The 16,121-nt window shown below is 37.8% G+C and overlaps 1 protein-coding gene across 1 annotated transcript in view; it reads left to right on the top strand.

The window, feature by feature from the left end:
• The window catches only part of CAPN9 (calpain 9), a 193,442-nt gene that overhangs the window by 174,414 nt on the left and 2,907 nt on the right, over window positions 1–16,121 (top strand). Inside the window, exon 21 of the mRNA XM_072410240.1 lies at window positions 9,546–9,604. Within this exon, the coding sequence (XP_072266341.1) occupies window positions 9,546–9,604 (59 nt within the window). The remainder of the gene's footprint in view (window positions 1–9,545; window positions 9,605–16,121) is intronic.

Below are 16,121 nucleotides of genomic sequence, written 5' to 3'. Positions count from 1 at the left end.
TCTACCATAGAAACGCTTGTTAGTGTTTTCTAACTGTGCTCTTAACTGAGCTTTTTCAGTACACCGTTGAATTTCTTTCTGTTCTGATATCTCTTTCATTCTCAGTAACATTCTCAGCACATTTGCCATTCTTATTTTCTTTCCTTTCTTAGTTGTTGGCTTGCTCTTCAAACCCCCATTTTTTGATTGAATAAGTAAACGTTATTCATCACAAAACAGAAGCAATACAATCAGGGTACATTCATACATGGGATTGCGACGCAGTGCCCAAAACACTACATTTCAAACATACTCGCAAATAAAATCATTCAATCCTGCACACTGTGGTGTGATGCCTTACGTGAGATACAAGGCAAAGGCCTGTCTTTCACGTCCTGCATGACACGCCATACCCCAATAGTTTGCAAATATACCCTTTATATACAAGGGCTTATACCATCCTAAAGAGCTCTCATAGCCGAGGCTTTCTGTGACTTGGACTGGGAGACAATATTGTCCTCAAATAACACAGAACAGAAATGGGAATGCTTCAAGTCTGTTCTACAAAAGCACACTGAAAAATATATGCCAATGGGTAATAAGTTTAAGAGTCTAAAATTAAAACTTATGTGGCTCACAGCTGATGTTAAAAAAGCTATAAGGAACAAGAAAAGGGCATTCCAAAAATATAAAAATGAAGGATCACCCTCATCGTTTAAAAACTATAAAGAATATAACAGAAGTAAAAAGGAGATAAAATTTACAAAACTTAAAAATGAAAGACAGATTGCAAAGGAAAGTAAGGCAAACCCCCCCAATTTTTTTTAAAATATATTAAAAGCAAAATGATCAGATTTGAGCATGTAGACCCTTTAAAGGATGTCTCTGGTTCTGTAACTGGGGATGATTAAAATACAGATTTACTAAACACTTTTTTTAGCTCTGTGTACACAAAGGAAAATGGCAGAGCTCAAGTCCAAATTCATAATAGCAATGTCACTGCCTTAAATGAGTCACAATGGCTCAAAATTGATATGATTGAGAAACAGTTGGGCAAAATTAAGGTTGGCAAAGCACCAGGACCTGATGAATTACATCCACGTGTCCTCAAAGAGCTGAGCTCAATTATTTCGAAGCCATTATTTCCTATTTTTAGAGACTCTTTAGTCACTGACAAGGTACCGATGGATTGGCGTAAAGCCAATGTGGTTCCTATTTTCAAAAAGGGAGCAAAGTAATTACCAGGTAACTACAGACTGATTAGATTAAAGTCCATAGTTGAAAAAGGTCCTAGAGAGTTTGATAAAGAACCACATGGAGGAGTTTCTGCTAAAAAATAAATATTATAAGTGATATAAGTCTGCATGGCTTCAATAATGACCAAAGTTGTCAAACAAATTTACTTTCTTTATGAGGAAGTAAGTAAACAGGTAGACCGTGGAATAGCAGTTGATAAAGTGTACTTAGACTTTGCTAAAGCATTTGACACCGTACCCCACAGACGGTTAATATGCAAGTTAGGGTCAATAGGTTTAAAAAAGTCCATTTGTAAATGGATAGAAAACTGGCTTAAAGACTGCATCCAAAAAGTTGTAATTAATGATTCCTACTCTGAATGGTCTAAGGTTATTAGTGGTGTACCCCAGGGTTCAGTGTTGGGACCTTTACTGTTTAACAACTTTATAAATGATACAGAGTTTGGGATTAAAAGTACCATTTCTGTGTTTGCAGATGAACTATGTAATGGAATTAAGTCAATACATGATGTCTATAATTTACAAGCAGACCTGGATGTACTGTTTGATTGGGCAGCAAGTGGCAAATGACACTTAATATAGATAAATGTTTAAGTTATGCACTTGGGGGCTAACAGCTTGCATGCTTCATACTGTCTAGGGGGAATACATTTGGGGGAGTCAGAAATGGAAAAGGATCTGGGGGTTCTGGTAGATCATAGACTTAATAACAGCATGCAATGCCAAGCTGCAATATCCAAAGCTAGTAAAGTACTTTCTTGTATTACAAGAGGAATAGACTGAAGAAAAGTGACCAACCCCAGGATTTGCTATTGCTGCTGGCATCTGCAGTGAGATGTGAAGCACAATGCAGAAGTCCTGCATTGTGCTTTGCATCTCTCTGGAGATGCGGGCAGCAGCGTGGCCGGGGTGCTATTTAAAAGCTAGACCAACTATGTCATATGGGGATTTATATCTGGGATATGTTTATTTACCCAGTGGTTGAACTTCATAGACTTATGTCTTTTTTCAACCTAGCCAAACCATCTCTTGCATATAGGTTGTACTCTAATGAAAAATCAGCCCAGTGCTCTTGAACCCAAACCCTTCTGTTTTACACCAGGACTTAAGCCATGCATTTAGCTGTCTAAGCTCCCTCTGGCATCCCTGTAATGTGCATGGCACAGGTAATATTCCGGGGAATATAAGCTTTGAACTCCTTTCCTTCAACTTGGCACTTAGTTCTTTAAACTGATTTTAAGGATCCTCCATCTTTCATTTATCCTGCCATTGGTTCCAACATGGATCAAGATAGCTGGGCCATGACCAGCCCCTCCCAGTAATTTGTCCACTCGGTCTACCACATGCCGAACCCTGGCTCCAGGGGGACAGCAAACCATTCAGTTGTAAGGATCCGGGCGACAAGCTATTCTATTCTGAACTTCCTGATCATAGAATCCCCTATAAACCAGTTGCCTACACCTTCCTGCATTATCTTCCCCACCCCTACTAGATGGGATGCTCTCCCAGCTGTTAGGGGTAACAGTAACATCTAGAGTTGCCACCACTGGGTCTGCCAACTGCACATCTTCAAATAGCTTTGCAAATGTGTTAGGGTGCTCAAAGACGGGACTGGCCTTCCATTTCTGGGAGCCCCTACACTCCTATCTAACTAGAGTAGCCTAACTGCTTATATGTTGATCCTGATTACCCTCTCCACTCTCCACATCTATGCCATTAACTAACTGCTCAGTGAGCAGGAGACTGCGTTCAAAGTGATCCAGTGATCTCAGTGATGCAATTTGCTTCTCCAGATCTCCAATGTCAGATTCCAGAAGGGCAACTTGCTGACATCTGTCACAGCGATATTCACCTAGGAGCTGTTGCTCCATTTGTGCATACATATGGCAGACTGTGCACTAAACAAAACCTTCCACCTTGCTGCCACTCATTTTCCCAGTTACAGTATTAATTTCACAGAGTTATAAAAGTTTACCTACAGTTTGCAGTTAGTTTAAAGATTTAACTCCTTTTGTTTTCTAATTCTACTTATTCAATCCACTTGTTTCACAAACGTGAGCAAGCTCAGGGTGAGTTTACCCAGAACTTATATCACATACGGTATGAAACCTTGACCACTCCCCCTCAATTAGAGGTCAGAAAAAAAAGCTATTGTCAAAAAAACAAGAAAAGAGAGAAAAAGGATTTAGAGGGAAAACACAAGAAAAAAAAAAAGAAAAAGAAAATCACTCACCCAACAATCAATGTCCTTACAACACAACTCCCAAATACACAATATCAAAAAACAACTCCTGTGTTTTTTAACTCCACCTATTCAATCCACTTGTCTCACTAGCCAAGAGTGAGCATTAGGGTTTGTTTAATATACGCAAATGCTTTCTTCAATACTATTCTTGGATGGCCAGATTGCCCCCTTTATCTGCCAGTTTAATTACCATATCTCTAAATCTAGTGGATCTCTTTTTTAAAGATGGCACTTTAGACATGGAATAGACTATTTTCCGTTAACTGAGAACTATCTACAGTGAGTGAAAAAAATAAGTATTGAATACTTGAACACTTCAAATATATTTCTAATAGTGCTCTTGATATAAAATTTACACCAGATATCGGTAACAACCCAAGTATTTCAAGCTTACAAAACAAAAAATCAAAACAAATATGTTGATAAATTAAGGTATGTGTAATAAAATGAAATGATCAGGGAGCAGAAGCAAATACCAGAATTATGCCGGTTCAATGGGGGAGGAATATTTGCTTTGGTTTTTCTCTCCTTCTTGTCCATTATTTCCACCTTGTTATTTAAATTTAGGTACTTACCAACAGGAAGGTGGTGTGATTGAGGAGCTTGTTTTCATTGGACAGGAGAACCTCAGGTCCTTAATGGTCAAAAAGGCCTGTAAGAGAAGAGGAAAAGTGATAGTTAAAGGACAGGAGTAGAGGACAGCATCAAGAAAGCTGCACAGTAGCCTGCTATCCTACACTGCTTGGAAGACTAGTTTGGGTCTGGATCTTTTACCTGATTATTCAGTCTTCTCTCTGCCTGGAACTTTTCCCTGACTGGAACTGCCTGGAACTTTTCCCTGACTGTTTGGATTTCTCCTCCATAGGCTGCCCTTCAGGGTTGTCTTCAGCCTCTCTGGAAGAATTTATGTTTATCCCCTTTGCATCCGACGCAGTTGGATGAAGTACTGTACTTTCTAGGCACCACACTAGGTCTTCGGTTCATCCTCCATCTGCAGGACCTGCCTCATCCTTATTCTGTCCCACTCTTCTGGTATTCCTGGTGCTGCTCTTTCGAATTTTGCTTCCCAGCAGCTCTATCAGATTGACTTTGTGTTGGCAACCCTCTGGCTCTAATGGTTTTGCTGCTATTTGGGGTTGGTGTGCTGGTTCATGGTACACTTCGTGGAGTGCAGAGGGTCTCACTAGCAACATCCTTCCTTTGGAGTTGTGGAGATTTAGGGTGTCCACTTTTAAAATAAATGTATTTTATAAGAACAGACAATCAAGGGGTTTGCTTTGCCCCGAAATGCCTCTATTCTAACCACCCCCCTGTTGTTAGGCTACTTAAATGTTTAGTCCTAAAATGCTTGTCCATAAATATTTGGCTGGAAGCATCATATGTGGCTGGTAAATTTAATGTTTTGGGTGACATCTTGTCCTGTTTTCAGCTGTTCCACTCTCTATTGCCAGAAGCAGATGCAACTGGAATGCCGTTTCTGTCCCATCTTTGGAATATGGTGTTCTTGGCTTAGAAGATTATATTGTTTATTCGCTGACCCCTTCTACCTGTAAGGCATATTTTGCTGCTTGGCTTTTTTGGTAGGAGTTTCTGCTTTCTCATTCACCTTTCCCATTGCTGGTATCTAAACATTTGGTTCTGGAATTTGTTTCATGACTTATCAAAGAGGGTCATTCCTACGCTCATGTCCATAAATTGCTGTCTGGTATTTCCTTTTTCTTAGGTTGATGTTATGTCTCCTTTAATATTTTAGTTTTTTCTTGATTAGGCAGGTTTTGAAGAATTTTGTCCCTCATCATTAGTGTCCTAAAATACCTGATATCTTGCATCTGCTATTCATTTCCCTGCAATCTGCGTGTTTTTTGCCCTTTGAAGCCCTGTTGTTTCAGACTGCCCTTTTTTGGTGCATTTTGAGTGTCTGCTCTAGTTCCTCCTTCTAGAACGGGGGTTCTGGCCTGTTTTATGATGATGTTTGCTAGGGACGCGATTGTTTGTGTATTTACGTGAAATACAGCAAAACTGACCATCTAGGGAGGGGCAGGTTTGTTACTTCATGGACCCTTTTTTCCTCCACTATTTCCTCCATGTATTTGGTATTCACCTTCCTACATATGTGCCCCTCTTTCAGTGGTAATTTTTTTAATTAATATTAATGGCAAGTCACTTTTTCAAAATTTCAGTTCCTTTCAGTTTTACACAAATGTTTAGATCATCTTAGATTTTCTTCTCTCTAATTGTCATGTCACTCTTCGAATTGGGGCTGCCACTGAGGCAGCTAGGTTGGGGTTGTCCGAAGCACAGATTTGGTCCATTGGGGGTTGGAAATCCAACTGTTTCAAGTCATATATAAGGCCTCTCTGTCTTCCCACCATGTTGATCCAGAGGGTAAAGTGCCGGGTTTGTCCAGGCCTGACCTTATCCATCTTTCTGATATTGGGCTGGATATATTTAACTTGAGACTTCAATTGGTTCTAGAATTGGCCACAGCCTGAGTGGGTGCCAGCAGTGTCGGGTGACAGTGCTGGCTCGTGGTAGATTTGTGTTTTGAGTTTGAGTCATGGTGGCAAACTCAGGCATTGTGTTATCCAAATTAATTTAACCTGTTGGAGTTGTATAAATTTAATAGCATTATTTCAACATCTACAACATGTGCCAATAAAATAGGTTGTGGCCAATTATATCCAGATTGACAGTGTCTAGTCTGTTTATTTATTGGTTAAGATATAAAGTTAAGTTATAAGAATACTGGGATTAATCCCATGGCACAGGGAATAAGTAAATAGAGAAAAATTGAGTTTGTACAGTTATTGTCTCCTAAAAGACATTGTTCGTAGAGAAGTTACTTTGTTCCTGCAATATTGATGTGTGGAGGACTGTGGAAAAAAAAGATGAGCAACTATCTAAATCAGGTTCATCCATTATTTGTGGTGCTTGTCTGTTCATTAACTGTGGTAGAGTGCCACTTGTATGCCTCACCACTTTCAAGAGCTTGTTTATCTCGATCCTCAATTTAAGGGATTAAATTAAAAGAGCAGATTTGTAATATTTTTCCACTTAGTCAACCTCTATGCCTAACATTTTAAAAAATTCCATACAGATTATTTGTTCCCAGATAAAGCATTCAAAATAATATATAGGCTACTGATTTTTGCTTAAGAATCCTTTTTAATTTGAATTCCACGTTCAAAAGCTCAGAATCAATTTGATTCTTGGATACATAATTTTGTTGAAAACATTTCATAAAACTTTCTCAGGATGATCAAAAGTAATTCAAAATAAGTACATGAAAGAGAGAACACCCCACTCCCCCACAATATACACTTTAATAGAAGTTCTTCCCTTGCACATTAATGACATATCCATCAAGTTTCAAAGAACAAGGGCAAGCAGGTTCACACAGGAAATTAGCACAGAAGGGCGATGGGTGCCAACAGGAAGCAGCAACCAAATGATGAGACCAGAAGCCAAGATGATTTTATGATTTTGATTTTATGCTGTATCATTATATTTACTAGTCTCATTAGGCTTCATCCTGAAGAAGTGGTGTTACACCACGAAACGCGTCGATGATAAACTGGTACTTCTGATACACTGGGACTTGCTATATTGTTTCAACTATGTATTTATGTTGATACTTTTATGAAAAAGTGGATATATATCTGTATATTGTAATATAGGGGCACAGTGGTTCCCATTCTGGGGAACTGCAAAAATCAATGTCTCCTACTGTACTTTTTAATATGATGTACCAAAAAATGTTTTAAGAGTTTTATATATATAGCGTTAAAGTCCTGTTTCTCTGCACTTGCATTTGGTCTATATTTGGGATGTGGCATGTGGGCATTTAATGCAATATATTGAATGTTCACCAACCAGTGAACCCTTTATTTTTATGTACAATAACTATTTTATTTTCACAGGAGATCTCTACATTTCACAAGGTGTGGGGATTCAATGGGGCCATAGCTTTATGTTTGGACTTACCAGTTTGGAATTACCAGTTGTAGAAAAAGTAGTAATAGCAGTAATATTGTTGTATGTCTTGTTTCTGCATTGTTCATTGTAGTCTATTCAAGTATGTGATATGATTAGCTGGCTTTCTGACACTTTGCTAGCCAACTATACTACAATGCAGTTGCTATGGAACAGATGAGACACCAGACACTAGACTCATGTGATGGATACTGGAGCATTGGGTGGCTTATAACATTGCTAGCGGTAATCCCGAGTGTGACTCGGGGTGGATTAGACATATTTTGGTAAATTATTCCTAAGAATTAAAGCCTACAATGTAAAATAACTTTCCATGCAAAAAAAAAAAAAAAAATTTTACGCTTTTTGCATGGAAATACAGAGAGAATTAGAACACTAGGGGGTTAATGTTATTGCTTTAGTTGACTGTGAAACAGCTCAGTAGACCATTCAGTCATTACCAGGGGGCTACACAAGCAATGTGTCCAGTTAAGGAACCAGTGAAGAACATTGGTGTGATTGTATGTACTGACAAATTTGGGGATCTGTGTAAAAACAGCAGTATATCAGAAGCCTTCTGTTTGCAATACTCTTCTTTGGGCAAGTATTTATGTTACACTCTAAACAAGAAAAAAAAATGGGAAAATTAAAATTTTGATATGTTCAAATTGAGTTTCATTCAATGGAGCTGAGGCTACAGTGGATAAAAATAAATAATAATTTTTATAAACAATGAAAAAATAAGGATATGGAAAAAGAAAACCAGGCTATCCCTATTTTTGCAGTTAGTTTTAATATGTAATATGGTCAAATTGTTTCTATCATTAAAAGTAGTCTAGTTTTAAATACAGGCCTGATTGAATACAGCTGATTTCTATTGTGACCTATAGTGTAAAGATTGAATTCAAAGTGGGAGATATTAGTTTATTCACACAATTTATGCTAATTCGTTTTTTTTTTTACTTTTTTTCCTACCTCATCCTTTTTAAGTTTTCAGAGAATCTGCATCAATATTTTTAAAGTTTATGTCATTTGGTAAATTTTTTTTTTTTTAATTTTGCAGTTTGTATTCATTGTCACTTGTGATTTTATGTAACATGGTTTTTAAAAAGGAATGTGTTCAGTATAAGATAAATTTTACATGGATAAACCGAAGCCTGTGTGCGTACGTTAAGCGTAGGACTAGGGCCAGTGGCAGTGCCACTATTTGGCACCTAGGGCTATTTTTTCCCCATAAACCCCCACCAGACACACCCCATGCATCCAAAATTGTTTTCAGTTGTGACCATATGTGAAAATAAAGTAATACAGCGATAATGACCCAGTTACCATACTGACTGTATGCATAATGATATGCCAAGATTTTAAGGCTTTTTAAAGTGGACCCACCAAACTAAAAATAGTACCACATCCCATTTATAAACAAATTCTTCTGGTATTTGATTTTTCAGTTAGTCTTTTTTATTTTTTAACCTCCTGGCACATTTTACCTCTGCTTCTTCAGGAGATAATGGAAAGAATCTATAATTTCATAATACCACAATAACAAACAAACAATACAATAATAATTCCAGAAGTTAAATGTCAAACATTCCTAGTGTGCCTAGAAAATAAAGGTTCTAAAGGAAAACAAAATTGTCTAAGATATTGATAAAACCATCTATAAAGCCTGCAAAATGCAAATGCAGATGATCTATGCAGATTAAACCTGAGGAATTAGGCCTTGCAGCCAGCAGGCAGAAAAGGTTGTTATCTGAATATTTCTCTTTATTTTACTCTAAAAACAAAAACAACTTTTTTCAACATAAATGAAAAACAAAGCAAAAAGTCCTAAAAATCCATAAATTGAAATTTTTATGGACCGAATAGGTATAGCGAATGGTTTTAACTTGGCTTCACCCCAGGAATTATGTCTTTGTGTTCTGGATTGGCTGACCACATTCTCTGACCTTGGATTCCACTGCTGTTTTTTTAAATAACCAGCTGCTCCTGATTGTACACTAAATATTATAAATAGGTAAAATTTTGGCTTAGTATATTAGAAATATGTACTATTTCCCACCTATGCTTATCTGTAATTTTTTATTTTTCAGGTGTGTTCAAGTCACTTAACAGTAACACGACTGATTCGATCAGTGTAAATCAAGCAGAGGTAATTAAATCAAGTTTAAAGATTGTCATGATTTTTATTTCCTTAAAAGTAAATAAATCCTAACAATAATGTTCACTTTTTTGCATCTTTTTGGTCTGTTAAGTGGATGAATATATTCCTGTCAGAAAATATATCCTACCTAGCCTTCAAGTTAGAGCTATTCTGTGTCTTTTACATTTTTCCTGTGTTATCTTAAGGAGCAACAATAGCCTTTCTAACTTTTATCATGGAAAACAGCTAATTTAGCTTCTTTTTCTGGCACAACTCCTGACAGCAAATGAGTCAATCCTGCCCTTTGATCCCCATAGGACCACCTTCTCTAAGCTTTAAAAGTAGCCAATAGATTATTGTCTCATGCCCCTCGCTCTCCTTTATATATATAATATTTTAAATTGAATGTGCTCTCTTTTTGCTTTTTGAGTATAAGTTGATCCGATTATAAGCCGAGGTACCTATTTTTACCTTGAAAAACAGGAAAAATTGATTGACTTAAGTATAAGCCGAGGGTGGGAAATGTTGAAGCTACTGCCAAGTTTCAATATTCAAAATAAATACCAATAAAATTGCATAATACGGCCATTACAGCCATAATACGGTAAACGAATAACTATAGTGAGAATTTAGTGGTTAGGCAGGTATACTACTTACCGTACCTAACCACTAAATTCTCTTTAACCTCCCTGTTGGTATGATTCTCTCCGTAAAATGTGCCTTAAAGCAGTACAGCATTCAGCCACTGTAGCCTCCCTAGCGTTCTAATTCTCTCCATATTTCCAGGCAAAAAGCGTTAAATTTTTTGCATGGAAATTTATTTTACATTGTAAGCCTATAATTCTTAGGCATACCTCACTGAAATATGTCCAATATTTAATAAAATAAATATTAAACTTTAAATAAAAAAACACAAAAATCTTTTAAAAAGATTAAAAATAGCGAAACATGTAATATAACTGTAGAGTAGCATGTATAATATATATACAATATAATTATATATATATATATATATATATATATATATTGTACGAAGAATTCTTTGTATTGGATTTAATACAGGCATTTTGTATTGAATCCAATACAAAATTATTTGAATTTCCCGCCGCTCCTCCCGCCAGCACTGATGCATGCACCGATGCATGCACCGACGTCACTGGGAAACCCCAGAAATAATCTCTGCATTCAGTGGCTGAGGACAGAAGAAAGAAGATTTGTCCAGGGGAGCTGCGGGGACCAGAAGGACCCCAGGGGATGACAACAGAAAAAGGTAAGTGGGTTTTTCCTATGTTTTGTGTACTTTTGAATTTGGCGCAAGAGTTATGGCGTACCCCCGCCGTCTTTCTGGCTTTTAAGGCCATCGGGGACGGAAACGGCTGGACGCGGCTGCCGGATTGGGTGCTTTTCTAGAGGGACTCATGCACCTGACTGAAATATAAGCTGAGGGTGACTTTTTCAGCACATTTTGAGTGCTGAAAAAGTCAGCTTATACTCGGGTATATACAGGTACTTGTTTTTTGAGGATGCATCATCTTTTGAAGGAGTGTAGCTCATTTCCTTTTTTCCCTGTTACCCCTTCCTGAGATTCTTTTTGTATTTCTTTGTGCTTGTATGATTCCTGAAAAAATACATACATTTAAAAAAAGTAACCTTCCTCTTGCCTACAGGTTTTCTTCTTGTCGATGCTAAAACCATCATGTTTTAGAGACCCTGGTGCTGAAGTTATCATGATATAGAGCTTAAATAGTTCCCTTCTTGCAGATAGGCAAGACTTTACCTGTTTCCTCCCACATCCTCAATTCTTCCTTTTGTTTTCTTTTTCATTAGAAACTAGATGGTCACACATGCACAATGACTTCAGCTTGCAGTTATCATGTACTGGCAGTAGTAGAGTAGTAGAAGTGGGTTTGGAAGGAGATATTGTCTCCTATGTTTTCTGTTGTATCTTTGGCCAGTTCTTGAATTTTCAGCCTGAGCCTCTCAAGTAATAGGCAATGTCTAAAAATTGGAAGGAAAATTTATGTTCTCACTTGTTTGTACATACAGTATGGGAGATTGGACTGTTTTTTGTCTGATGATGATTTTACAGGTATTATGTTTCTCTATAATACTATAACTGTGCGATTACCATCCTGTGACATTTTGTGAAAAAACTACATTCTGTTTTTTGTTTGTAAATTTAATAAAGCACATGTTTTTAGTTAGGTGTAATTTGGTTCTAAATCCTAAGTAACAGTCATGCTAGGTTGTGTGCTTCCTTTATCCATGGGTTTGCTGCTTGTTGGAGAATATCCATTGTACTTTGGTCAGTCTAGCAATATTTGGGATGGTGGAATTCCCATGAGAATCTATCCCAGGGAATGGCTATAGCACATGGGCACAGGACTTGGTTTCTAGTCAACTCAGATACTAGCTTCAAATGTTGGGGAGTATACTTAAAGGGAGATCAAGTGCAGGGCCTTTGGTTCAATGGTAGTCTACTCCAATCTGTTAAAATTGTTAGCGGTCTTGAAAGTTTTTGCTTATCTTCTGTATTAGCAGAGATTCAAGGCACTCATAAATAACAAGACAGATGTCTTTTAAATCACCAGACAAGGGGTGAAAAAATTGTCTATTTTAAGTCACAGCCATGGTTTTTCATGGACAGAGAAGCATCTCAACTTCATGACCTCCTATCTACTAGCCTCTAAATCTGTTGGCCGGTCATTTTCCAATCATGAGTGGTCTCTAAACAGATGGCACCTCATGTCAGTTTTTAAGTCAATTGACCTATTGGCATCTCTAGCAAATGTTTCAAAGAAAAGTTTTATGATTCTTCGTTAGCTTCAGGTGCCAGCAATCACTGGCCCAGGACCCTTTTTACGAGGGAGTGGAATTGCCCTGCTTTACATTTTATCCCCAAATACACTGATCTTACACTGAGTCCTATTAAAAATTGGAAATGAGACAAAGACAACAATTCTACCTCAATTGCAGCAAATGGAAATTTGATAGCTCAAATGATGTTGTCACCTTTTTTTCATCTTTCTTGCCAGGATAACCTTCTCCTCTGGGGCAGTTGGCAGCATCCTATCCCTGACTACCTGGGACTAAATGCCTACATGTTGAAAGGCAGAGGCTCCTAGCATCTGGCATTTCTCCGCATTTGCAGATATGCTGTTTAAAGCTCAGAAATATTTATAAACAGATGCCACAATATTTAGCTGGATTTTTAGTAAAAAGAATTTAGCAATATTTAGCCACAAAATTTAGCTTTGAACAAGGGACCCAGGTACAACACTTTTAGGTCCAATTGTCAGTCCTATCAGCCCTCACAACCTCCAAGTGGCTGGAACCTCCTTTGCTGTGCCAGTTCTTGAAAGTCATTCTTTCCAGCATAGGACTTGCCTATGGTCCTGTGTCTTTCCTATGGAGCCAACATTTCTTCCAGTCCAGGTCTTCCCAATAGGAAAATTGACTGGAAGATGATTTTTTTGACCGCTATTACTTTGCAAAAACAGTTTTAGAGCTATGCTCTTGGCAAACAGCAATATTTCCAAAGGTATACCCTGTGTATTGCTTCAACTGGAAAGTCATTCTTCAGTATTGAGACCCTCATCTTCTGAAAAATCTCAGGAACATGTGGATGGTTTTCTTCACACACATCATTTCACCCTATCAGCCCTGTACAGGCATAGCTGTATATCCAACAAATATTGCCTCCTGTATTCTATACACCATATAGTATGCTTACACTATGAGGGGCTTGGTACTGTTGCGGGAAGACACATTCGACCAGGGTAGTGACAACCTCCTAGGCTTCATTTGTGAAGGTTTCTACTTGGTCTAAGTGATCTGCATTGCTGGCAGTTACAAATCTTCAGATATGTTCATTCTCCATTATAGAAGATGTTCATTCTAAATTATCAGGAAAAGTGCCGGGAATATGGAATATTGGACCTGATTTAATAAAGCTCTCCATGACTGGAGAAGATAGACTATCATGGATGAACCTGGATGATCCAGCAAACCTGGAACAGATTTCCTAAAATCTCTTGCTATTATTTGGCAAATGTATCAATCTTGGACCAGATCTATTCCAGGTTTACTGGAGCAGCCAGGTTCACCCATTGTAGTCTACGTTCTCCAGTCTTAGGGGAGCTTTAATAAATCTCGCCCATTGCTGTCATAATTACCTGTAATTTTCTTTTCCTGGCTACTCCTCCTGTGCATGTCCCTCCCTTGTCCTGTTGCAAGCTTGTTAAAGAAGACCTGCAGGTGAGGGGGGTTTACTTTAATAGTGTACAGTTTGAGGAACAGTAGGACTGCTGACCATAATACATCAGATACAAAAATATGTAGTGAGCATCATACACCTTCACAAAAAGGATATTGAGATCAGAAAATGAATCAGACTAGGATAAAGAAAAGAAAAAAGACATAAGTCCATCAAGTTTAACCACTAGGGAAATAAACATATTCCTGATGTAAAACCCTATAGACATAGTTGGTCAAGTGGAAGGCAAAAAACCCTGGTACAATTTGCTTCAACAGGGTACAATTTGCTTCAACAATTCTTTCCTGATTCCATGAGGCAATCGGATGTTCCCTGGATCAACCGTTATTGTTATTTTGACTTTAAAGCCTTATTACCTAGTTATATTCTGTGCTTCTAGAAAAGCATCCAGCAATCTAAAGTAGTTGCTAACTACTTTCTGAGGGAGCCTATTCCACATTTTGTGAGACCTTACAGTGAACAATCTCTTCCTTATCGGGAGGTTAAACTTCTTTTCTTGAGTGCTCTTTTGTTCTTTGTAATGATCTCAAAGTGAATAATTGGGAAGAGTGTTCTCTATATGGACCATTTATATATTTACACAGGGTGATCCAATCCCCCCTTAAACGTCTCTTCTCAAGGGAGAATAGATTCAGTTCAGCTAATTTCTCATCAAAGCTAAGCTCCTCCATTCCTTCTATTAGTTTAGTTGCCCTTCTCTGCACTCTCTCCAATTCCAAAATGTTCTTTTTGTGAACTGGTGCCCAAAAACTGCATATTCCAGATGTGGTCTGACCAATGCTTTGTACAGGGGCAGGATTATGTCTCGATCTCTGCAGTCTATTCCTCTTTTGATATAGTATTGTAACACCAGGTCTCATGGCTCATGGAAGAGCAAGGGTTATTATTAGGGGTGGAAGATAGATTACCATTTTCCATTAACCAGTTCAATTTTAACTTGATTTGGTCAAGAAGAGTTGAGAGGTAGTGAATCTCTTGAGGCTGCTAATGTGCAATTTTTGTGTTTAAAAAGGCTACATCATATACCAGTAAAATCTACATTGGATAGCAATAGCTCAAGATTCAATGGTCAATCCAAAAAAGAAAAAGTAGGGCAAGGGGACACCCTGTCTTTGCCTGCGTTGCCTGTTTCGGAATTAAAGTACCTGTACTTTTGCAGTGTGATGTGGGCAAATGGAACACCATGTAGAGTTGACAAAATGTGAGTAAAAGAAGAGCTGAAGTAAAACAGATAGACCCTTACAGACTGGTAAACACTTTTTAGAGATTTATTCAAAGAAGCATGCCCTCTTCTTTGAAATTAACAATTTCAAATTTAAGTTTGAAATGGAAATTGAAATTATCAAAAGAAATGACATGTTTGATCTAGCACCTGATGGAGTTTTAAGAAACCTACTTGGTCTGAGTAAATATATTGAATTAAAAAAGAGCTAAGAACCCCCATAATTTTTTTACAATAATGTTTAAAAAAGTAAACAGAACTTAGTGCACCACTGGGTTTGAGATGTTTGATAACATCAAATCAACAGTAAAGGCTTATTCCAGGTTATCTCTATGAGTTTTATTATTGTTGGTGAAGTGAAAAGTGAAATTGTTTAAGCACTAACATGGTTGAAGTTTGGTTAAAGAGTGCACCATAAAGCTCATAAAAAGCCTTCAAAACCAGTTGACAGATCTTATTAAGTTGTCCATTGGGCAACTTGATATTTTTTTCACTCTAATTTTTTTATTGGGGTTTCAGTGGGTTACATAATAATAAAAACAAACAGTACAGTCAGAAAAATAAATTCCCCCAACATCGAAAACAAAACATAAAACAAAGGTTCACTGACTTTGCCAACAACTTATGGGAAAATGAGTGGTAGCAAGGTGAAAGGTTTGGTTCAGTGCACAGTCTGCCATATGTATGCACAAATGGAGCAACACCATCTAGGTGAATACCGCTGTGACAGTTGTGAGCAAGTCGCCTTTCTAGTATCTCGCATTGGAGAGCTGGAGAAGTGCATTGCAACACTTAAATCACCGGATCACTTTGAGAGGGGTCTCAAACGTGTAGGGAGTTGGGTTAATGTAACTGGAGGGAGTGGTAGGGGCTCCCAGAAAAGGAAGGCCAGCCCTGTGTTTGAGCACCCTAACATGTTTGCAAAGGTATGTAAAGATGTGCAGGTGGCAAACCTGAATGCTGGCAACTCTAGATGTTACTGCTACCCATAACAGCCGGGAGAGCAGCACTTCTAGTAGCGGTTGGGA

The sequence above is a fragment of the Pyxicephalus adspersus genome, chromosome 4 (assembly GCF_032062135.1).
Source record: "Pyxicephalus adspersus chromosome 4, UCB_Pads_2.0, whole genome shotgun sequence".
Classification (NCBI taxonomy): Eukaryota; Metazoa; Chordata; class Amphibia; order Anura; family Pyxicephalidae; genus Pyxicephalus; species Pyxicephalus adspersus.
This window is presented reverse-complemented; position numbering and strand designations above follow the sequence as displayed.